This window comes from Sinocyclocheilus grahami, unplaced genomic scaffold (assembly GCF_001515645.1).
Source record: "Sinocyclocheilus grahami isolate Dianchi unplaced genomic scaffold, SAMN03320097.WGS_v1.1 scaffold382.1, whole genome shotgun sequence".
In the NCBI taxonomy this organism is placed as follows: domain Eukaryota; kingdom Metazoa; phylum Chordata; class Actinopteri; order Cypriniformes; family Cyprinidae; genus Sinocyclocheilus; species Sinocyclocheilus grahami.
Window position 1 is genome coordinate 960,534 of NW_015505561.1, and position 26,285 is coordinate 986,818.

Genomic DNA, 26,285 nt, shown 5'->3' on the forward strand with positions numbered 1-26,285 from the left:
AACAAGTGCTACTCTACACTGCTCAAAACTCGCGTTTGAATCGTCAGTGGCAAATCCTTTAAATATAAAAAACGTACTTACAGTCAGAACGAGCCATTTTAGGTCGGCGTGGTTGACTCTTAAATTTTATAAAGAATATCTCTTTGGATTTGAGACTTTAGTCTTTGCAACTTTACAGATCTTCTTTATGCACCAAGAGCTTGTAACTCTCCAAAGAGAAAGGAAAAATTGAAATAGCATCATATGACCCCTTTAAAGGGTAATTATTTGAGGTGCATGCAGTATTTTTGGTTTATATCATGTTATTTTGTGTTGATATGGTAGTTTTAGACTTATGATGGATTATGAGTGATGCATCACAATAATTGCAATGTTGTTTAAAAGTCTGAGTAGTTTTTTTTTTAAAGAAACTTTTGAACGGTAATGTACGTTGTAGATTATCTTTTTTCTGTGAGCCACGATTTTTTTTCCCACAAGCAAATAAGGCCAGTATCAGAGGGTTATTGGGATAGAACTTGTGTATTAGTCATTAATCATGTTTTTCAAAAGTACTTTCTGTAAAACCTTTAATGAGGAGAAAATTACTGCGTACCCTTTCAAGGAATCTCTTATTTACCGGAGGCTTCGTCAGAGATTCAAACTTATAACGGTCACTCAGGCAGCGGGAAAAAACACATCCTTGTGAAATTCTAAAAGCGCGTGCTGCGTGCCCTTGTGTCGCACTCTTGCTAATTATTATCTAGTCGGCCTCCGCAGTCCTCTGCCTCCGTTAGCATCTTTGAGGCTTTCACACATACATGCATGGAACGGGCTCAAGGGCTGACGAGTACTTCTCTAAAACGATTGACCTTCCTTAGGAAAGCCGCTCGGCTCGGCTCGACCCTCAGAAGTTAAATTCGCCGCATCCCTGTCTCGCACACAGCGTCACATGACGTGTGTAGATACAGAGAAGGACGTCTGGTAGAAAAGTTGAGGCTGGCTGAGAGGAAAGTGGATGAAGTTGTTGATAATGTGAGGATATTGTGTTACACAGCAGACTGAAAAGTTAGTTTGTTATATGTGGTTAGTAAAGCACCTAACTTGAGCCTCACGTGACTTTTCGTGAGAAAAGGACATCTGAGAGATAAAAAGCTGAGGCTGGCTGAGAGTTGATAAAAATGTTGATAATGAAAGAAGTATTTGAAAACAGGCACATTCTTGAATGTGTTTTGTCCTTGTGAGTTAAATTATTTCTGTTGTCAATGAAAATGCTTTTTTTCAAGGTAATATTGCTCTATGCACAAAAAGCGATGTGAAATACAGCATGCTGAAAAGGACAATTCAATTATTGTTTAGTTCGCTCAAACCTCCAATATGTGTGTGTGTTTTTCCAAATGTAAAAAAAAGAGTACTTGACTTCCTTGTGTGGAACTCAAGAGGAGAAATTGAGTTCTCCAGTGGAGACTGAAGCTTCCAAAATATGCCATAAAAGTATCATATATGGTAGTCCATATTGCTTATGCACTATATTCCAAATCATCCAAGTGATACAGTAGCTTTGTTAGAGGAACGGATAGGAATGTATGTGAGTAATCACTGACAATCTTCCCATCCAGTGAGCCGTTAACTTCTGTGATTGGATCATTCAATCAGCGAACTCAAGAAGTGGGTTAGTCTGATTCTTGAATACATCTTTCATAGTGGGAAAAAATGATCCATTGAAAAGACCAGAGTTAAAAGAACGATTTGTTTACTAACTGGACATTGCGACCTCTTTCGTGAATTCATGAGCAGTCTATTTCCCACTATTGTAGAGCTATCCTATGGCTTCAGAAGACTTAAAAATGGAACTTTTTCACATTTCCTTGGTTCTCAGAAGCAGAAGTCGTCATAGAAACTTCAATAGTGGTTAAAAGAAACAGCAACAAATATTTTTTTTCCCCAAAAATGAAAATTGTCATCATTTACTCAACCTCAAGTTGGTCCAAACCTGTATGAGTTTCTTTCTTCTGTTCAACACAAAAGAACATATTTTGAAGAACGCTAGAACCAAAAAGCTGACTGTAGCCATTGACTTTCATAGTGTGGAAGAAATACTAAGTCAATGGCTACTGTCAACTGTTTGGTTACCAACATTTTTCAAACTCTTGTGTATAAAGAAGTAAATGAGAATGCAAGTAAATTATGACAGAAATTGTATTTTTGTGTGAACTGTCCCTTTAAGAAATCATCTGATCGAAACGATTCAGCAATTCGGGACTAGTAAAGTCACACCACGTTTATTTATATAGCATTTTCATATAGTCCTATTTTGTTTTGCTTTCAATTAGAATTATACCGAATAAATAAATTTTACTCATGGACATCTAACCTCGACGAACTCAGTAGGAGAAGTAAACCGGAGAGGATTTCCACATCAAAGAAGGTGGAGCTCCAGAGCACACTTAACTATTATTTAATCACCACGGATCAATGGTAGTTTGGCGGTATTTATTGTTTATTTATTTGATAGGGACAATGCATGTTAATGAACATTTGTAGTAATACAGAATGTAAACAAGCCGGATTATAGCAACATTGCTAATTTACATCCGCAGTGCCTATAGGCAGGTAGACACAAGGACACAAACTCAAATACACATACAGTACATAAAAGACTAATACCTCAACACATTTTTTAATTTCTAAGTAAAATGTTTACACAACTGATTCGTCATAAGCCAATTTTTGAGGTATGATAATTAGAGCATTTGTCATTTTGCATTATTGACACACTATTTTCCTAATTAATGCTGTTCAGTTGCTTTGACACAATCTGTATTGTTAAAAGCGCTATATAAATAAAGGTGACTTGACTTGACTTGACTTATTGACTGTGGTAAACTATTCCAATATTTACTCCCTAATACAGATAATACTTTCTGTCCAAAAGATGTTCGCCTATATGGCACCTCACAGACCCCTCTAATAATAGACCTAGTACCAATACTACAATCTGTCCTCGGTTTTATAAATTAATTTAACAGAGGGGGAGCAAGCCCATACAAAACCTTATAAATAAAACATGCATATTTAAAAAAAAATTTAGATTTCGTTTTTTTTAGAATGTTACAATAATGAAATGACAGGTTTTTTTTAATCTAACACTTTTATCGCCTTCTTATACAATGATTCTATTGTCTTTAGAGTTGTGCCACTTATAAATGACCAATTATTAAAACAATACTCAATATGAGAAAAGATCGTTGAGTATAAATACAACCTAGCAGCACAGACGGTCAAAAATGGCCTAATGTACTTCAAATTCTTTAAATTAAACTTTACAATATTAGACAACTTTTTCACGTGAATTTTAAAAGTTAAAGCAGAATCCAAAGTTACCCCAAGGTATGTAAACTCTTTAACAATTTCAAGCTCCTCCCCTCTCAGGAATGCCTTCGAATGTGTCATCTCTACTGGTTGTTTTGCAAACATCATACACAGTTTTTTTGCGTTCAATAATAAACCTGATTTGGTAAGCCATTCCTGAACATTGGCCATAGCAGAATTCAAAGTAGTCGAAGCTTTTTTTAAGTTAATAGCATGGGTAAAATTTACTACATCATCTGCATACAACTGAACATTTACATCTTTACATACTCCAGGTATATCATTAATATAAAGTGAAAATAAAATTGGTCCCCAGATGGAGCCTTGTGGAACCCCCTTTTTTCCCCAGTTTGTTTCATTTACCAGCTGAAACAAACTGGAAAGTTTCTGGAAGCTGTTTCAAACTCCCAAAATGAACTCCAAAATTGTGTTTCTACCCAAAATGAACTTCGCCTCATTTAATTCGAAATATGAAAATTAAAATATAATATATATATAAAAAATAACCTTGCTAGATTTACAATATTATTAACTCTGGAAATGCAATAGTCATATAGACCACTTTAATGATCCTTTAGTGGTGCTTTTTGAAGTTATAAAGCTTAATTCCTCATTGGTTTCTTTTTTTGTTTGTTTATTTTGTTTGTTTTATTGTTGTGATTATTTTTTATGATTATTTTCTTTTCTTTTATGTAAAGCACTTTGAATTACCATTGTGTATGAAATGTGCTATATAAATAAACTTGCCTTGCCTTGCCTTTTTGATGTAATTACAATGATATTGTTCAAACCCCCCAAGGAGCAAAGATAGTTGTATGTAATGTCTTGAGGGTGTGTAAATAGTGACATAAAGACACATTTTCCTTTGAAGTTACACCTAACTGTATATCTATATCATTAAACATTTATGCTAGTTAGTGTGCAAATAGGTGATGCCCTACGGCAGAATCATCCCTGCGGTGATATATATATATATATATGAATATATTAATGACTCTAAGGTGAATATCACACGTTATTCGATATAAGCACAGATGAGCTTTGCATTGAGTACATAAAGCAAGCTTATGTGCTTTTGCGAAATTGCTCGTGCCCCTTAAATGTGTTTGTGTTTTATTTAAGAGCCTGTTGCGGGCCTGCTTTGGTTAATTTGTCATCCTTAAGTAAAGCGTATCAGCAGCACGCAGATGCCCGACTGTTTCAGAGGTATTAAAACCAGTGCAAATAGTAGATCAGTACAGGAATATGAACAGAAACACTTGAACACAAAGGGAGGCTGTAGAGTATGCTGGGTATGCATGCGAATGAGACAGAGTTGATCCATATTCTGTCTTCACTGTATTGTTCTCCTTTTCTCTTTCTTTCTTTCGTTCTGAAATCCGTGGCATTCTTTCATTGACCCCATGAAAAACTAATGACTAAAACATTGTACAACTACATTCCACCCTATGACTCATTTGTTGATGTGTACGGAGGAAGAGAGAGAGGGAAATAGAGTTATGAGCCTAAGATAGAAGGAAACAAAAGAGGAGCGAAGCCGAGCGAGAGAGGGAGGTAAGGAGAGCGAGGTGAGTGAATAAATGCTTTGTGTTTCTATTTCTTATTCTGCCGAACTGGTCTGACAGGCCATTGTGTACCTTCAGGGAGAATTCTGCTACATTGAGTCACACGCAGTTCCTCGTATAATGAAAACACACACTTCCTGACATTAGAGCCCTGGATACGGCATGCACTGAGCACACAGTGATATGTGCACACGTTCAGATACCTCCATCCTTTGACACTTTAATTGGAGATTAAAAGTAAATACCCACAATGGATGCATTAGTCGAAGTCTGTTTGTCAAATACAAATAACGAGCAATACTTGTTGACAGAAACTACTATTTAGAAGGTTTAGATGAAAATTAATGTATATAAGAATAATAGTAAATAAGTGTTCTATGACACAAAAAAAACTTAACATACTTTATTTTGCCTTTTCCTTTTTTAAAAAATGTAAATATTTTACACGTCTTATCAAATAGTCATTCTCTAGTCTTTTACTCACCAAAGCTGCATTTATATGATCAAAAATACTTATTGTGAAACATATTACAATTTAAAATAGTCATTTTCCAGCTGAATATATATTAAAATGTAATTTATTTCTGATGCAAAGCTGTATTTTCAGTATCATTCCTCCAGTCTTCCGTGTCACACGATCCTTCAGAAATCATTCTAATATGCTGATTTGCTGCTTAAGAAACATTTCTTATCAATCAGTTTTTTAGGATCCTTTGATGAACAGTTAGTAGAAACAGCGTTTATGAAATATTTATGAGTGGTGTGCATATTATTGCCTGAAACCACCTTCAGTGTACATGAATGCAACGTTTCTTTTTCTTAGTTATCTTTTTTTTTTAAAGCTGTGTAAGCTCGATTTTGTGCACCGCGGGCTTTGCAAATGTGTGACACTGTGCCACAAGGGGTGCTGTAGTAGACATTAGCATGAACGTTGCTTGTGTAGCTGTTTTTTGTCTTTGTGTAAAGTTTGTTTTTGGTCTACCATGCGTTCTTGCGTTATTGTGACAGAGATAAACATCATCAGAATGCTTAATGGGGCGTATATAGACGAATCTGTGCCTTTAAACCACATGTGGTGTTATTCAGGTAATTGAGCTAGCTATAAACATGTCAATTTAGCTACCTTCGTGGCCCAGCAAGATTTTCTTCTAACTGTTGCACTGTGTTGGCAGTTGACAAAGTGTTGACTTGATAAAAATTAAATATGGCACTATAGCCTGACTAAAGGTATGTTTGTACCAAAATGATGACCTAAAAAAATGAGTTTTTCCTTTTGCATTTTGGAAAAGTTTCACATATAGATATAGAAAAATTATTCCCTGTTCACACAGATCCGCAAAATGACTAAAATGCTGTATTATGCATGCCAGGCCACTATTTGGCGATGTCACTTTATAAAGAAACTGAACACGTTTCAAAAATTCACATTTTCAATTCCCAAGTGTGCATTTTTGTAGTTTACATGGAGACAATAATGGTATTGTTTTTGAAAACTTGCACTTTGAAACCCGTTTTCGAACGTTTGCATTTTTAGGCCTCCAAAACGCCGTTGTCATGTAAATGAACGGCCAAAATGCATAAAGTTTTCAATTTTTAGTGTCAAGTAAATGATCTATAGCAGCTCTTTTGATGCGTTCTTAAGTTGCAATATAAATTGCATTTTGACACAATCGTGCATTGCAATCAAGCTTGTGTCATAGAGCCTCAGGTACTTTTTAATACAGACACATTACAGTGCAGTACAAGTATTTGGCATCCTCTACAGTGTGTCGTATACTTTTTTCAGTCGGTGTTAGCTAACAGATCTGATTTATAGGAGGTTTGCCATCCTGAGGTCAAATCGATTTAATGCCTTTGTGGAACATAAACCGAGTTGGATCTTTTCAATGCGGTGAAGGGGGGTGTAGGGTGAGAGGGCAGTGCCTTTGCATTCGAGGGTATGCGTTTCTATAACCGAGTCAAGCTCTGTTTATGTATGATTTTATGTGGTTGCAATCCTGCATTTGATGGATTTAATCCTCTCCGGGGTGCATGCAATTTGAGGTCTGTGTTTGGAGTGTTTGAGCACGCTGATGTTTCTGTAGCTTGTCAAAAGCAGCTGTTTCGTGAATGTGTGTGTGTGTTTAGATCACTGAGCCATTCCTTATTCCATCAGTATATATGGCGCAGCTCTTATGCTGCTCACTGGCCTTTGACTCCTGGAGCTCTGAGCTGGAGCTCTTGCTTCTGTCTCCACAGGAGCTCGCTGGAGTCGGCCGAGTAGCCGAGCCAAAGCACGGGTTGTTTATTTTACCCTGCCTTTGTGTATGGCCAAGTGAGAAAACGTGAAAGCAGAAAGAAAGCGAGTGAGTTTTAAAAACGTGAACTTTGCGGCCTTGCATAAGCGAATGCTGTGGCGACACAAAGATCACCGTCTGGGATCATCATGACAACCAGGTCAACGTTTTCAAAAGCGGAAGTATTTCTTTGAAAGCGTCGTGATTTGTACCGCAATGCAGTTGGAGTTTATCAGCAGTGTGAGGCAGATACTGCGCATTATAGAATCGCAGGTTTGTTTTTGTAGCGCTAATAAACGTGCAGTTATTTTCTTTTATAAGCTTTAACCTCCTCTTATAATATAGTGATCACTTGACTGTTTTGTTCAAGGACGAGATACAGTTTTAAAAGCAGCATAAACAAGATTTTGATGATTTTTAATTATTTATGCACTTAATTACGTCCAAGTCAAGTGTGTAATGCAATTTTCAGTTTGCAGAATCCATCTGTTATTTGCCGAGAGATGTGTTAGGCGGTGATGCTGCGAAAGTTAAGACTAATTATATATCGCACATAAGCAAAAACAATTAAGATTCTTTTCATACTAATATGAGGCCTTGAACACATAATAGAGATCTAAATGACTCTTTTATCCCCCCAAAAAGAGAAAGATAGTCATGGGTTTATGTAGTAAAATCTTCATCATTTAGCTGTGAAATCTTTCCTGATTTTTATGAGGTAAACATAATAACTTTTATATTGTTAGTAATATTTCAAGATGAACACGTACTTGTGCAACTTAGGTTTATGACTTTCCATACATAATTTTTTTTGAAAATTCATGTTAAAATGTGAGTATAAATATGATCATCAGGCTTTTGAGGAATGTTTATTTGTTCATCTCTCAATCATCATTGTATTGCGTTGCATTATGTTTTGAAACGTATCATTTCATAATATCATCTTATGAACATTTTATTAGCTGATATATAGTGACAACTGATATTTTCATGCATTTTATGTAAGTAGTCTGCTATACTGTAGTAAAGATCTGTGTAAAGATGTAATTTACATTACAAGCTATCATAATTTAATTTGGGCGAATAACTATCAGCAGATGCACCAAATTGCATTTTTATGCAATATCATACGAAAGCCTGATGTATCAATTATACTGTTTTTTTTAATTATATTTTTTATAAAGGTCCAACAAATCATTCCATTAAAAAAAAAAAATCTGATTTATGTCAGGCTTTACAGGGTTAAACATGTTCCTGGTTTTGTTATGATAAATTCATTAGCACATATTATTCCAAATAAAAAAATCCAATCAGATATTGACCGATAAAATCAAGTGCAACCCTACTTGTTTCATTGAATATCCTGTTTCACTTGAGAATGTGTTGCATTGTGGGAGTAAAATGTTTCATATTGACTTTAATAATGCTTCTCATCCAGATGCATTTGTTCAACCCAACTTTGATCCATATCCGTGATCATGTAGATTGATGCTGTGATGATGAGAGAACTCAAAGGTTTTTTTTTGTTGTTTTTTTTCCCTCTTTAATTATGGGCAATCAAAGCAGGATAAGTCTCATGCTGAGACAGTCTGCACATTCAGTCGATAGATATGAAGCCACTGCACTCTAATCAGTCTGAGACTGCTCTTTTTCCCGGAGGAAGCTCAGGCCCAGGAATATAACGCGAGTCATTTTGGTGTGTTTCTTATTAGCCTGATGTCTGGATTTCATTTGAGAAATTTTGATGGAGGCTGCGATACCAGGCCGCTCTAATGTTTCCCTCTGTCCTCTTTTGCAGCGGTCTGGAGTCAGCGTGTTCGAGTGGAACCCGAGGTCACTGCGTCTCCAAATGGATCTGTCAATCTGCGCTGTGAGTTCACCAACAGCGGAATCACCAAACTCACACAGGTGAGACGAGATTTTCTTGATTAGTTCCAAGTCTCAAACATTCCTCTTTTTTTTTTTTTTTTGGTATATGAATACATTTTTGGTATATGAAATATTCAAAAGATTGGGGTTGTAAGAATTTTAAAAGTCTCTTATGCTCATCAAGGCTGCAGTTATTTGATCAAAAATACAGTAGAAACCGTTGTGAAATATTATAATTTAAAATAACTGTATTCTGTTTGAATATATTTTAAGATATATTTTTTTCCTGTGATCAAAGCTGAATTTTCAGCATCATTACTCCAGTCTTCAGTGTCACATGATCCTTCAGAAATCATTGTAATATGCTGATTTGCTGCTCAAGAAACATTTCTTACTATCATCAATGTTGAAAACAGTTGTGCTGCTTCAGATTTTTGTGAAACGATAACATTTATAAAATATATATATACATACTGTATACATTTACTTTTACTTTTAAATACGTTTTAAAGTACTTTTACTTTTAAATGTATACAATTTCACTGGAAAAAATGATGGCATATACTGTAGCACAAAAGTATGATTATACTTTTTAATTCTTTCTAAACTGATGCTTTCAAGGTTGTCAGCAGTTTTGAATTATCACAGTTTTAAATGAAATCTGTCTGCCTGCTTGATAAAGATACTTGGGTGACATATAAATATGCAGAGTTCTCAACTACACTGTAAAAAAAAAAAAAATTGTGACATTTACGGTAAATTACCGGTGGCTGTGGTTGCCAGAACTTCACTGTAAAAAAATATGGTAGCAGAATTTATAGAAGGTGCACAGTGTCATTCACACAAACACTAAACACCATCATGGTGACACATGATACTGAAATAATGCAATAAACATTCATTTAACAACATTATATGTAAGATTAAACCCTAGTTTACACAACTGATAAGAAAAATCTAAGAAGAAACATGTTATTTCAACAAAATAACATCAAATATGAAGTGTCATGCAAGGAATTCTGGGAGTGTCAATTTACGGTTTTTCACTGTAAATTATACAATGACTTTTTTCTTTTTCACTTCCAAAAAACGTATTTTTAACAGTATTTTACTGTAAAATTACATTAAATGTAATTACATTTATTCACCGAATATAGCATGGAAACTTACTGTTAACCAGTTAACAGGTTTTTACTGTAGCATTTTTACAGTCTTATACTGTTAAAATCACAATAATTTTTTTACAGTGTACAGTATTCAGGGCTTAAATGAAAACTAAATATTTGCAATTCATAAAACACCTTTAGGTGCTGAACAAATGTAAGCTATAGTGACAGTTCATCACAGGCCCAATAGTTGTCCAGTGTTTCCTCCATCCATATGGTTTAGTCCAGTGCTTAAATGGCAGGCGGGTGGCTAGCAGTATGCTGCATGTAAAAGCAATGCTGTGCAAGGATTGATTCCCTCTTTCTTTCTGTTTTGCAGGTTTCGTGGATGTTTGAGCGTGTGGAGGGTGATAGGCACAACATTGCTGTGTTCCACCCTCTATATGGAGCCAGTTTTCCTAATAAAGACTTTGATGGCCGAGTATCGTTCACCCAGGGCTCCCTGGAGAACCCCTCCATTAGGATCGACAAACTGAGGATGGCTGATGCTGGCAGGTACATCTGCGAGTACGCCACTTACCCCAGTGGAAACGAGCAAGGGACTACCACTCTTATCATGCTGGGTAAGTAACACACTTGTTTATTTATAGACCCGCTACTAGGGCTGCCAGATTGTAGCTATACAATTGATCGTGATTATTTTGCTCAACTATTTAACTGGCATTTTTTTTTTTTTACACAAAATCAGAATTATTGCACTTTCACATAAGCACAAAACAAGAAAACGTCAACATGCATGGTTTGCTTTTAGATTTAGGTGCACACAACTACGTGAAAAAACCTGGCTGTATTACTTTTTTTTTTGGAGCAGAATATGTCAGTAGAGATGGCTAAACTCCAACTTACATGTTTACTGGTGTTTTCAGTTCATCAGTGCTTTTTCAGTAATGTAGAGAGAGTGCAAACGTCTGGTTGCCAGGTTGGGAGGATTAAGTAAACCACTTGACAGAAAATGTATTGTTTTCAAGCATCATAACAATAAAAGTTATTACACATTACAGTGTGTTCTGTTTAATAAAAAAAATTTCTGAGCAAAAAATAATGACTTTCAGACATTTTTACTATGATTCACTGAAGACACCCACTAAAATATAATTCAGTGTAACAATAGTTTATATACCAACAAGTTTTATAAGGAATATTTAGAAAATAAATTAAAAGACTCTATTTAGTGATCACAGTGTAGCCACCAAAATGTAATTAATTGTAATGTAATCTTTACCAATCTTTGCCATTGTCCTTTAAACCACTAGGTTTTATCCATTTGCCATCAATAAGGTTGTAATTATTTAAAATATAATAAAATGTAGTACATGTATATATTTTAAGTACAGGTCAGAATAAGTATGTTGTTTCTTTTTTTAGATAATTATATCTGTTGTGCTGAATGAAACACTGTTTCACCTATATTTTGACATTTTATTTGTGCAAAAAGTATTTGAAACATTAAAGGAGACCTTTTACTTGCATTTCTTTCTATGTATATAAAATCCAAATTAATTTAATGCAGACATTAAAATAGGATGTCTCGTCGTTGACCCATTGATTTATGATTGGGGGATTCAAACTCTTAAAATTTGGCAACCGCAATCCTGAAAGCTTATGGAAGCTTGTTACCAATACAACATGCAATGAAAAGTTTTCAGGATAATTAACCAGCAGGCAAATATCGCAAACGATTATGCTAAGCAGAAATCGTGATCACGATTCAAATACGATTCATTGCACATCCCTAGTCACCACAGTGCTTCCAGACAGTCTTGAAGGATAACAGTTCACTGTAATAACAATAATGATATGAAAGCATGTAAAATGCCATATGATGACTCAAACAAATCACTGAATCAGTGTTTTAAACGAGTTATTTGAAAAGAACCCATTCATGGAAATGAATCAAACTTTACAGTTGCTATTTATGCCGGTGAGGTTAAAATCAGAGATGCTCTTAAAATAGCTTTGCTCCTACACTGACAAAAAGGTTCTTCTATGGCATCGTGAAGCACCTTTATTTTTAAGAGTATATATATATATGTGTGTATGCATTAGGCTTGCCGCGATTGACGGTGATGCCGGTGTTAAGCCGCAGCACTGGTTACGTCATTTGCCTACCGCGGCACCGACCCCCACCGTCGTTTTGATTTTTTTATAATAATAAAAATCATTTAGTTCAGCCGAACGACAGTCGCATCACGGATCAGATTTAATTTCTCCAGTGAGGAGAGTGAGTCGAGCTGACTGACAAGAAGAGTGGGGCGAGACAGACAAGACGATCGCAGATGATTTAGTTTCGAAACTAAATGCAAAAGTGCCTGTTTGGCAGTATTTTGGATTTTGAAAAGCCTGTTGACTTTTGCCGTCTATCTAAGGTGATTTTCTGAGTTTTTTTTTTAAACATTCGTTTCTTATTTAATTGGTTCCACAGTGTTTGCTCATTTTTACTTTATTTGGTGTATTTTTATCTGTTTTGTTAATAAAAGTTTTATGTTTTATATATATATAGGCTAAGTGAGTTTGACGTTGTATTTTGTTGTTGCATTCAAGCAATTGACGCCGAATTGCCGCTAATTCGAAATTTAAAAGCGAAGGAAAGCGAGGAAGAGGGGGAAAATTCAAACAAACTAAAGCGCCGAATTGCCGCTATTTGAAAGTGAAAATAAAATGCGCACGCCGCTTTTGCAAGCTATTTAAAAGCAGAAACGCCCCTGCCCCCATGGTGATAGCAGTATTATCGTTGTTGTCACATGTCGATTAACCGGTGGGAAAATGTCCTCACCGTCACAACCCTAGTGTGCATGTGTGTGTGTGTGTGTGTGTGTATATATATATATATATATGTATGTATGCATGTGTGTGTGTGTGCATATATATGTATGCTTAATAAATCTGCAAAAATGTCAACAATTCTGTGTTTTTCTGTCAATATGGGGTGCTGTGTGTACATTAATGAGGAAAAAAAAATTACTTAAATGATTTTAGCAAATGGCTGCAATATAACAAAGAGTGAAAAATTTAAGGGGGTCTGAATACTTTCCGTACCCACTGTATGAATGCATGTGTATGTGTGTGTATATGTGTATGCGTGTGTGTGTGTGTGTGTGTGTGTGCATATATATTTATGCGTGTGTGTCTCTATAATGTGTAAAATGCCATATAGAGCAACTAATTAATTACGTTTCAGCAGTTTTTTTTGTTTCAGGTGTTTTCATGAAAGTTCAATAAATTTTAGCGAACTAAGAAGAAATTCTGAATTTTAAATTCTAAAAATTCTAACTTTTAATTTAATTTCTGCAGTTTTTTGTCTCAGTTGTTTTCATTAAGTTTTATATTAATTTAGCAAATGAAGACAAAAGGGTGTAAATCAAGTTTTAGTTTTAATGGCAGATTCTTAAACTTGTACATTTGTTGCATTTATCTAGGTCTGTGGTTGTCAGTATCATGCATTGAAAAGCCCCTATCAGACATCATTACACAGCTCTCTGATATACTTGATTCTACTCAGTTCTGTGATTCAGATATTTTTGTATAATGACCTGTATAATTGACCGTCCCAGATTGTCCCAGGCATCTGGTTTCCTACATAAGTGTGCTAGTTTCATGTCTCTCGTATCACTCTGTGCTCTTTCTTCTCCAGTAATCAATCAATATTTCATGTCCATTTATTTTTTATTTAGTAAGTAGCTGTGTAATAAGTGGCTCTGTAGAATGTTTGAACACCCTGTCAATGTGTTTTTTTCCAATAATGACCAGCTGACTGTATATTATTCCATTAATAGAAGCCAATAACAGGTCCGAGTACTGAGTAACTTTGTTGTGTGTCTTTTAGCTCAAGGGCCACTTGATTGATTTAAAAAATAAAATAAAGGCTGTTGAAAAGCAAAGCAATATGGTAAACCCTTGATTTTTTTTTTCCTCCATCAGCCAAACCCAGAAACTCTGCTATCGCCATCCCAGTGCAAGCCAGCTCTTCTGAGGTGGTCGTGGCCAGATGCGAAGCAGCCCAAGGAAAACCAGAGGCAACAATCTCCTGGATCACAACCATTGCCGGCCGCTATAACCACACCTCAGTGCCCGAGAGGGACGGGACGGTGACCGTGAAGAGCGAGTATCGGATGATCCCGACACCTGCTGAAAATGGAAAAGAAATCACCTGCATGGTGAATCAGAGGACGCAGATCGAACCCAAAACCTTCCCGCTGAAGCTGGTGGTGGAGTGTAAGATTCAGACATACACACACACACACTGCAAGGAGTAGTTATTAAAGACTTTCTGAAGAAAACCCTGGTTGGTCTTTTCAGTATAATAAAAATATGGGCCTTTAGGGCTGTCGAGCTCTAAAACAGCAAAAAAAAAAAGATAAGTAGCAATGAATAATAAATGTTTTCGAATCAGATCTTTCCATTGAATCTGATCCAGTTCATAAATCACAGCTGCCTTTCCCAAAAACCTTCCAAGCAAGTAGATTGTAGAGACCATTGGTGCCAGTCAGGGCGTCCTGGGGTGTTACAAAGTATTTGTGAAATCTAGCTAACAAAATATATATTGTGTGTTGGAGTGGTCCAGACGCTACAACAGTATGTGGAAAATAATGTGTTTTTCATAAACACATTTCATTACACCAAATACACAAAATAATGTTATTTTTAGCAGCATCATACGACCCCTTTAATGTCATTGAGATACTGTTAGTTTTTATTAATTGTAATTCTTTTTTTTTTTCATTTTAAATTTAAAGTTGTAATAATTAATAGTATATATATTTATTTTTTGTATTAATAATTGTTGCAGTTTTTTTTTACATTTTAAATTGTTTTTTTTGCCAGTTTTTCAAATGTCTGATTTTTATGAATTTGTATTATTTTTTTAGTCAATGTAGCAAGTCAAGTTAAACGTTAATAATATATATTTAATGCAAATAAAATAAATACGTTTTTATTTATTTTTTTTTAATTAATGTTTACTTTTAGTTTTTATTATTTTGAATTAGTTTTAATTTTTATATTTTCCATTTTCAATTTCAAAGTTTTGATAATTGTTTTTTTATCAATAATGTATTTTTAAATGTATTTTTTATTTTTTCAAAGTTTTAATATTTTTTTGCCGTTTTTATATATTTTTTTAATGTCTGTTGCTTTTATAAATTTTTTTGTTTTAGTTATTGTCGTATGTCAAGTTCAACTGATGTTAATAATATAAATTTAAAGTAAATAAAATAAATGAGTCTTTCTTTATTAATGTTTTATTCTATTTTATTTCAGTTAAAATGTATTTTGTTTCAAGTAAAAATATTTATCATAAACCTGGTGCCAGTACTTTTTACAATCTGCTTAGGCTTGCAGTGCTCTTGGGAGCACAACCCTGGTCTGAATGATTCATTTGTGATTCGTTTTCACTCACTCAATGTTCCTGTCCTGCCGGCTAGTAGTTCACTGGAGGGGAAGATTATCAATCAATAATCGACTCAAATTTTGCTCTGTTACTCACAAAGCTACCGTGTGACTTCCCAAGACTTTTATGGTGCTTTTGTGTCCTTTTTGAAGCTTGAAAGCGTCAGTTCCCGCTCATTGTACTGTGATTGAAAAGAAAAGCAGATTATCCAAAACTTCTCTTGTAGTGTTTCACGCAAGAACGAGCGTCATATGATTTTGGAACGACACAAAAGTGAGTAAACGAGGACAGAATTTTCATTTCTGGCCGAACTAATCCTTTAAAGAAGTGTGTTCGTTCTCAGTGACACACGTGAACTCATAATCCCTCCCGTATCATTCGCTCAGAACACCTTTTCTCCCTCACCCCACCCCCCCATTTCATCAAAAAATGCATTTACAGTAAGCATCTTCGTCTCTGCCTCACATGTCAGCCTCAACACATTGTTCACGTTTTTTTTTTTCGTTTTTTTTTCATGAAAGCTATTTACAGAGTGTTTGAGGTGTCTGTGTTTGCATAGCTGAGCTGGAATGTTCGAGGATGTCAGAGATTTGCAACTTCACCGTTTCCTTTCCATAAACGCTCCTGATGGAACATCCTCACCTCTTGCACTTTCATTCTCTTGCATTTCTACAGCGTGTCAAAGCACTTTGAGAGTCTATAGGGCAGTGCCACCTTCAGCAAACCTGTATCTTCTCTTCCCACCCCTGAACGCAGATAACCAGCCTTTGAACTGCACTTTCAATGCAGGACTTACAGATGGATTTCTCTCTCACATTCTCTCTAGATCCACCCACTGTGACAATAGAAGGGTATGACAATAACTGGTATATGGGTCGGACTAATGCCGTTTTGACCTGCCAAGCTGATGCCAATCCAGCACCCACTGATGTTACCTGGAGAGCGTGAGTTCCTCTATAATAAACTTTAAGCAATAGTTAAAAATTCTGTCATCATTTATGCATCCAAACATATTTGGTCGAACAAACAAAAAATTGCAGAATATGCACATTTAAATAAGATTTTGACATCACGTTTATCTCATGAATGACAGTGTCAGGTTTGAGTGAGAGCATAAATGCTGTTCAAGAGCTATGATGCAGAGAAATACATTCAAATAATAGCTTAAATTATGCTCCGTTCCTCATGCAATGCTATAATACAATATTATAAAGAGAAAGAATAGAGCAAACAAGTTTCTTTTTTACATTTTCAATTGTACACTACGGAGTAGGCCTAATTATAATGGTGTGCATTAAAGTGGCATAAAAACAACATACACACAAACAAACACAAGCAGATTATTTTCCACCATGTTTAACACAAGCTAATTCTCGAAACATGCTTTACAATATATTTAGAGAGATATGGGTGCATTTTTTGCTAACAAGGTGATTTTGCTTAGAAGGGGAACATATATTTTGTTAATATTTACATGAATTCTATTTATTAATTTAATTTTACATATGCATCTGCTTACATACGTGATCGCTTGTTTCTTCTGCGTTTTTTGATCCTGATGTTCATTACTCTTTCAGAAGATGTGTAATAGCGCCTACTACTGTATAACAGTGAAAACACGGAATGCTGGAAAATTCGCGGGGAAGAGTTAGAACCTGATTGCCAGTCATAAAACTTGACAACAGTTAAGCCAGCATGGTTTTAAAGACTAGCTACAAATGCTCTTTTCTCTGTCAATGGTTCTTCAGTGCGTCGGGTCAGTTGCCGCCTTCAGTTCGAGTGGATCAGAACCGGCTGCTGGTGAGGAAGGTGGACGAAACAGTGAACACCACTTTCGTGTGCGAGGCGAAGAACAGTCTGGGCTCTGGCAAGAAAGAGCTGGCCGCAACAATCATCGGTGAGTAGCGCAATGCAGGAATGACACATGCACTATTGATGCAAACAGTCAGTACACTTTTCAGCTCAAGTACAGCGTCCAAACCTGGGACGCTCAAGTGAGTTGAAGTATTCGTGCCTGGTTAGGACATGGTGTTGCACACCACCTCCCTCGCACTTAGAAAAACACACACAACATGGGAAAAGGGTTTCTCCTTACTACTACAAATTCATGTACGCTTCCCTAATGTGGGTGGGCTTCAGAAGCCAGACTCTTACTTGGTGGTTGGGTTTCTAGTTGGCCTGCCTAACCCAATTTTGTGAGATTTTCTCCAGAAGTCTTTGTTCAATGTGGAGTCACTTGGTGTGAGCCAGTTTGCCGGGTTGCTTTTGATTTCTTCTTTCCACTTGTTGTTTTCTTTTCCCTCTTCACCATACCTAACAGCACAGTTCTGTTGTGTCTTTTTTATCTCTCTTAACAGAAAAAGAATACGGGTCGCTATTGTTCTTTTCCTCTCAGTTCCTGTGCATGGGTTTCTTTTTTTCCTACAGCTTTGTTGTGCCGAAACGCACTCTGACAGACATTTTGTGTAATCGCCGATGCACAAGACTGTCTTGATGGTCCGTTTCTTGAACCGTTACCCTTTGTGGATCAGCTACGGAGTGGCTGTTTGGCTAAATGGACGCGTGTAGGCCCGCGAGCCACTGTGCTTCTGGCACTTTCTCATGCCAAGGCAAGCGCAAGAGCCGCATTTAGAATCCGTGGGAATCCTTTTGGAAATTTCAATTGTCTTGTGGGAGAACAAAGGCTCTTTGTAGGCGCTCTGTAGCAAGAAAGTGTGGGATGATGTTCTAATGTGTTTTTTTTCTTCCTCTTTTCACATCAGTATTATAAGGGAGAGTTTTATCACAGTCATAAGGATGCCTGGTGCTTAAAGAAACATTCACGTCCAATCACTTCTTGATAAATTCACCGTTGACGCACATAATGGTGGATTGTCACTGCGTTGTCAATGATCTTGTTTGCGTGACGTTTTGCACAGCCCTGCTTAAAAGGCCAGTGATTTCCATGCTGGTGGAGGTTGGTTTCTGCTGGTTAGTACTGGTCTAGCAGGTCTTTTCATCAGGGTAGGAGAGCTGTTTGTGTGTGTGTGTGTGTGTGACTGAATTTGATATGATCGAATTTGAGTGAAATGTGCCTGTGGCAGAGAATTACTCATCAGTATGTGTAATCTTCGATACTTTTCTTTAATACACAAAGTAATTTAGTACTTGAGACAGCGATGATCAATCATGCAAACCCTGCTGAAAAACAAGCTGCTTAAACCAGCCTAAAGTAGCGACTGATTTAAGATGGTCTAGCTGCTCTCCCAACATTGCAAGCTAGTGTTTATCTGGTCGATCTTAATCACCTCCCACCCAGACCATCTGAAAAGTATTTTAAAAAAACTTCAAAATCATCAAAATTGACCAATTTAACCAGCCTGGTCTGGGTAGCTAAACCTTGGCTGATTTAAATTAGTCTAGATGGTCTCCCAGAATGGTCAAGCTGGTGTTTCACTGGTCGGTCTAGCTGAGCTTCCCCTGAAAAGTGTCCGAAACCCCTCTAAGACCATTCAAACTGACCAGTTTGCACAAATTCGCAGACCTCTGCTTTTTATTTTCTAGTACTTGACAACTTAGACGTGACAGCAATCTTAAAACCCCTACTGAATAAAAAAACCAGTTAAACAGTGCAAGGCTTCGCAGCATGGACAAGTTGTTTAAGTTTGGTCAGTTTTATGGTTTTAGAGGGGTTTTCGACAGCTGGTCAGGGTTGGAGGTCAGCTAGACCAAACAGCTAAACAATAGCTTATGAGGCTGGGGGAATAAATCTCGGTTTAAACTGGTCTAGATGATCGACCAGAATGGTCAAGCTGTTGTTTCGCTGGTTGATCTAGCAGTTCTCCACCTTATCAGCTGAAAAGTGTCCCAAACCCTTCTGAGACCATCAAAACTGACTACCCAAACCAGTTTGCAGATCTCTACTGTTTCTTCAAGTACTTGACAACTTGGACATGACATCTTGAAACCCTTACTGAAAAAAACTTTAAGGGGTCCTATTATGCTCTTTTACAAAGTCTTGATTTTGTTTTGGGGGTGTACTAGAACAAGCTCTCATACTAGGTTGTTCGAAAAACACATTATTTTTCACATATTTTACATTATTACAACACCTCTCTCCCCAGTCTGGCATGAACGGCTCGAATAGTTCCTGTATCAAATGAAGGCCCGCCTTCTGAAATATGAAATGTGTTGTGATTGGTTAGCTGGGCCAGTGTGTGTTGTGATTGGCTCCACTCAGTGCCTGATCGGGAAATGACACGCCCCTTACCATAGCCGCCTGCGAGCTTCAGTGTAAATATTGCATCAAAATCAAATCAATTTGAGAGCGATTTAAACCCGGATGATTGTAACCACTCTAAGTTCGTCTGCCTTGGGAAAGCTAGCGTGTCTCCGACATAGTGATAACACTCGTTGCCTTCTCTAGAGCAGCTCAACCAGGTCTCGTCCCATTCGTCGATATTTGTGATATCACAAATCCCGGAAAATATGCGTTGTAGTCCAAACGAGAAGTTCGTTGTAGTTTTTGAAAAGTGATTTCTGTTAAATAAAATATCTCCTTTTGAACTGGACTTTGAGCTTTGTAACTTTGTAGATCTTTTTTTATGCTCAAACAGCAACAAATTACAGACTAACTCAAGTTGAAAAAGTGAAAAGCATAATAGGACCCCTTTAAGTAGCACAAAGCCTCGCGGTTTGGACAAGTTGTGTAAGTTGGTCAGTTCTTAAGGTTTTAGAGGGGTTTTGGACACATTTCAGCTAGACCGCTAGATTATCAGACTAGGGGACTCGCTAAACTTTGGCTGTGCAAACTAGTAAAGTTCCCCCCCCCCAAGTACTTGAGTAGTTGGACATGACCGTAATCATGACAACCCTACTAAAACCAGCTTAAACCAGTCTAACATCTCCCAGTTTGGCCAAATTGGTTATGGTTTTGGAGAGTTTTTCTTTTTTTATTCAGTTGGTCAGGGTGCGGGACTAGCTAAACCTTAGCTGGTTGAAGCTGGTCTAGCTGATCTCCCATCCTCACTGAAAAGTGTCTAAAACCATCAGAACTATCCAGTCAAACTGGCTGGGAGAGCAGGGATGGTTTAACCTGGGTTTTATTGACAAGGAACACAATTCAGTATGAATTGTGTCTTATTCACCAGCTGCAATTTAGTTTACCCATCTGCTATTTGTGCTGGTATTGTGCTGCGCCGTGTGTATTTCAATTAAGTCATTAAGTCAGGTGTAAACAGGACCTAATGCGAATGCAGACACAAATGCCACACCATGGCAAAGCTCGGCGGATTGCAGGCGAGACTTGTGCTGATGCAAGAGGAATTTAAAAACCCCCAACTCCCAAAACTGTACACTTGAATGAGGCTAGATTGCACTGGTTCCCAGTGGGTCCACCGGCCTAACTGGAAAGAAATTGTATGTGTGTGTATGCGTTTGTGTAAAAAAAATAAAAAAAGGGAGAAAAGACAGTAAGAAGGAAGGCTGTTTTTAAGAGAAACAGAAACATCCCCCAGACAGAATACTCTGGAAGTAGAAATCACTCTTTTTCTTTTTCCCGCTTTCCTCCCGCCTTGAAGGGGGGAGACCTCCGCTTGTGCCAGCTAACAGACTAATCATGCAGCTTGCCAAGAAGGAGTGTTTCCTCATTTCTTTCCCCTCCCTAGCCATTTTCAGACAGCTAATGCAGAAAACTGAAGGCTTTTCATTGTAGACTCAATTGGGGGGATTGAGAGGCCATTTAGCTGCTAAAATTCTTGGCTGAAGCTTGGTGCTGTTTATTGGGGTTGGTAGCGGCTGCTCTTGAGGAAACTCAAGAGCTTTTGCAGAAAACACGGGCACACATTTGCATGCAAGCATGTAAGCGCATGCACAACTTAAAACAGCACACAAGGCACGTCCCTGCTGAAAAGACCAACTTGTTTTGAATGCAAGAGTTCATTGGTCAGTAAGGATTCATTTGTCAACAAGAAAGACCATGTTGGCAAATCTAGGGCAACCATTATGTTTTTTTTAGAAACCATGTTTTCCAATATGATCATATTTTGAGAATTTCTTAGTCGCAGTGCAAAGAAAACTTATTGTAGCAGACCTAATAAAACAAAAGCAACAAACAGAAGACTTAAGTAGCCGAATATCCAGTGGCTAGTGCTTGTTTGCCAATGTCTGCTTTGCAGTTGTACATCACGTTATAAAATCAATATTCATGAATCAAGATATTAAATATTAATATCAGATCATTCCTTCAGCATGGCTATACTGGTTCATCATGTAGAACAGCACCAAACAAGCACTGAAAGGACGTTCCGGCTGGTCTTTCAAAAAGGATATTGAGCGAAAGCGTGACATGAATTTCTGAATCCAAAGATTAGCTCATTCAGTGCTGATTGTAGACTGTGGCACTTCACTGCATCCATTCATGATTTTGCCCATTTGGATCATCAGATTTGTGTCTGTAACTACCAGATTTTCTAATTAGTGCTCAGTTGAACAGGATTGTAATGGTATATTCTTAAAGGTGCAATAGGAGATTGTCTTCAGAAAAAAATTTTTGCTCTTCACATCCCAATAGCAATCATTAAGTTAAGTTGTCTGAATGTATTTATCTGTATTTATATATTCTGTGGAAGGTGTAGGACCAAGAAATGTTCATCCAATCAAAATGCTCGTTCTGAGCATGTCCTACTGCACCTTTAAAGGTGAAGAGTGTAATTATAAAAATTGTTCGTAAGTGCTGCTCTTTAGGGAAATCGACCTACGAATTTCTTATCACCTAGTTCTTTATATAATATATCCAACTTTATTCACATACATACAGCATACTCACGAAAGGCAATATACATTACACTTAAAACATTGATGTAGAAACTTGGAAATTGCTAGTAAATTTCACAATTATTTTACAAAGAAATGGTAAGTTGCAAATTGAAATTTTAAAGTAGAAACACTGAAATAGTATTTTCTTGTAAAACCCACTTTAATTATCTTTATTTATAACTCCAAAAAATAATTTTTACAGTGTATATAGCATATCTCAACTGCTTGATTGCATTGTCACAAAATGCTATTATCGCCCAGCTCTGGTCTGCTAATGTGCCAAAGGCATGATGGTATTGAGATATTATAAACATTAATATCATGATTTTCTGTAAAGCTGCTTTGAAACAATATGTACTTGTGAAAAGCACTTTATGAATAAATTAGAATTTGACATTTGAATCGTTCTTCTAGTTGACTTTGCATATATATATCAAACAAATGACACACTTCATCTTTAAATAATTACGTTTGGTTCCTCCGGTCTTAAATATGTGCTGGCGTACTCAAATCTCTCAGACTTTTCCTATCATATCAAGCAGTTATAGGGCTCTTACCTATAGCGTCTTAAGCCTTGCGGTGTGAAAACAATGTCTGAAACTCTGCATGTGAGATAAGGTGAGAGAAAGACCTCAGTCGACTGACACCTGGTTGAAGCTTATCACCCATGGCTTAGCAAGAGAAAATCGAGACAAAGACAGAGGCAACGAGAGGGCGAGGAGATATCGCCCTGCTAACATTAAGTGAAATGTCAGAAAAGTGGGCTGCCAAGATTACCTGGCTCTTAGCCCACCCTGTCCATCATTAGGACTCATTACAGATGCTCCGAAACCTCAGAGCGCACTGTGGAAACACGAGGGCTCGCCAGCTTGCCTTTTTCTTTGCTTTGATCAATTGCGGAAGAGAAATAAGGCTTTCACTGGGTCTTGCTTTTGGCTGCCTTGTTGACCCAGCCGGATTCTAATGATTTAATGATTTACTGGGCTTTCCTTGAATAAGCAATGAGCAAATGATTCATGTGGAACGTTTAAGTATTCATGAACATTATTAGCCATTTGGAACACTGAAAGATTTAATTATGTATTCTCTTAATGAAAATGTTTTGCCTTAAAAAAATCCTTATTTCTTCTCAAACAACGATAAATTGAATATCAAAGCTGTTTTGCGGCGTTTCTGATGCATCACTTGTGCAATCTACACTAGAAGCGGGCAGCTCGGAGTGCTTTAAAGATGTATCAAGCGATGCATCTCTGTGTCTGAATCAATGGAGGCTTACTTAAAAGCAGCATTTTTACTCAGCCGCTCCTTCATCATTCTCTCACAGCAATTTTGTACACATGTCAGAGTTCAGAATCTGCCAGGCCGCATATATACCGATGCTTTAATGTTCAAAAACAGAAAGCCAGATGGAGCCGGCTGCGTTTTTTCCCTTTTTTCCATAAACATTTAGTTTTCAGGCTCTCATTACTACCCTCGATTTTCTTTGCGAAAGTAGTCTTCGTTCTGAGTGGATTATGAGGAGCAGGCTGTCTGAAATGGGACAATGGCACATTTTTCACGAATTTCGCACGGATGTTGACACTGATGTGATGGCGGATGCAATGAACTGTTGAAAAATCATTACAGGATCCTTTTACAGCTTAGCTGTGGTTAGCCTGGCTTAGCCGAGCGATTTCTACCGCTTCCACAATCCTGTTATCTGTCATTATTCGTCATTACCTGAAACTTCCCTCTAATAAACTTGTGCTCTGCATAAAGGGCTAGACTATAAATGGATCTCTGTGTTCCAGGCTTCTCATCATATTCAATATATATCTTTATTTAAAGGGGTGTTTTTATTTTCCTCAAACAGAGGAGCTATCATTTTCAATCATAAAGCCAGATGGATTCAAAATGTTTAATGCAAGTAAAATATAGGAATTCTAGTTAAAGGGACAGTTGAAAATTCTATTTATTCACCCTCAAGTTGTTCCAAACCTATATGGATTTCTTTCTTCTGTTGAACACAAAAGAAGATATTTTGAAGAATGTTGGTAACCAATGCTGGTCCCCATTGACTTCCATAGAGAGAAAAAAAATACTAGGAAAGTCAATGGAGGACAAAAACGGTTTGTTTGGAAGAAAGAAATTCATACAGGTTTGAATGAACGGTGAAATAATGCTTACAAAATTTTCATTTTTGAAAATGTTATGAGCTATCCTTTTAATAACCAAGACCAACACAAGAATGAAATTGAATGATTTCCAGTTATACACGCCAATATAACAATAAACAAAGCGATATTTTAGCTTATTTATAGTTGTCTCTACATATTAAACTGTGACATGGAAAAAGTATGTCATGAATGAACGATATGCAACCATTTTTATTTATTAGAATATAAATGCTATATACCAGTATAAAAACACACAGCAATATTTACCTTTGTATATTCTTACTAAAATATTTTAATGAAAAAATTGTCATGCAGAGACTATAAACATGTCTGAGTGACGCCGCAGACAAAACATTGAATCAGAGTTTTGATTTGATTCACTGATAGCAGCAAGACGTCATGGAAAAAAATGCCTGTGCGCAAATATGTATGTGTTTATACATATGTATGTATATACAATGTAGTATATAAAGTAGCTTATGGATGTACTATGTCTGTGTGTGTGTATATATGTGTATATACGTGTATATGTGTGTGTGTGTGATATGCCAGTGTTCGATTTCTCACCCAGCTCTATTTGCACATGATGACATTTTTGGAAATCTCATGTTCATGACCCAAGACCTGGCGAGGATGCGAGGTTTTTTCTTTTTATCCTGATGTTGTAATCCACTCAGCCATGCTTACAGTCTTTGATGTACAGTGCACACGGTGACTTTAGCAGGACAAAAGAAATCAAGATAGGCACCCTGGGATTATTGCCTGCCACAGATCGAAATTGAGAAACGTGCATGTCAGAAATACCATCCTCCTCCAGAGAAGCTCTTAACGCCCCGCTCTTTAAGCCGTCAACGAGCGTGTGTTTTCTAGCACGGAAACGAGTGTCTCAGGCAATAGGGTTATTAGGCTCTGCTCAAAGCCCAATTATACATCAAAATCTGTTGGATTTAGCACTTTCTAACAGGCGCTGCACATGACCCAGTCATGTAAGCACTCAATTTTGCATCTCAAAACCCGGGTCTTTTTGTGTTTTTTAAGTAATTACCTTGGTGGAAGTGCACTCTTTGGTCAGTCAGCCCTTTGGACGCTTTCCTACATCACTTTTGGCAGCACCATTAGTGGTCACCACATCACCTGTCAGTTAGCCCGGGCTTTAGGAGGACAGCAGGAGAGGTTGGTGTAAGGCTGTAAGCTGAACGTATGCGCCCTGAGCTCTCCAATAAATCAATACAGGACGTGTGAGACAGCGGAAGGGAGGGTCCACCGCAGGACACGGCTGAGATTTGAGCCTATCCTTTACAGTCAAAGGAAATGCGATCTGTCTGTGTTCGCTCTATCCATCATACCTCTCCTTCTGCACTGCCAAAAACCTGTGTATTTTAGCAGAAATAAATTAGAATATAATGATCGCACTCACACGGTGCATGTGCGGATCACTTTGGGTACACTGTTGTTGTGTGATTGATTGCTTCTATAGCAGTCGTAGTTCTACCTGGGGTGGTAGTTGTGTTATTTTATAAATCGGAACCATTTATAGATGAGTGAAAAGCAGGCGGCTTTGTGGCGGCGTGATGTGGAGCTCTGCTAGCAATCAGCGTGCCGACTGGTCTCTATCTACAACCTATAGCTTGGGAAAAACATGAATAATGGCAAAAATTACAACCCTGAATGCCGTAATTATAGTTAGTGCTTTGGGAAAGGTGCCATTTTGTTGAGTTGAAAAT

At 37.1% G+C, this 26,285-nt stretch overlaps 1 protein-coding gene across 2 annotated transcripts in view; it reads left to right on the forward strand.

The window, feature by feature from the left end:
• LOC107549846 (nectin-2-like) overlaps positions 1–26,285 on the forward strand; it is a 176,249-nt gene that overhangs the window by 66,116 nt on the left and 83,848 nt on the right. For both annotated transcript variants that reach the window (XM_016231023.1, XM_016231021.1), the window contains exons 2-6: positions 8,988–9,097; positions 10,544–10,787; positions 14,143–14,436; positions 16,437–16,554; positions 17,359–17,507. In XM_016231023.1, coding sequence (XP_016086509.1) covers positions 8,988–9,097; positions 10,544–10,787; positions 14,143–14,436; positions 16,437–16,554; positions 17,359–17,507 — 915 coding nt within the window. The remainder of the gene's footprint in view (positions 1–8,987; positions 9,098–10,543; positions 10,788–14,142; positions 14,437–16,436; positions 16,555–17,358; positions 17,508–26,285) is intronic.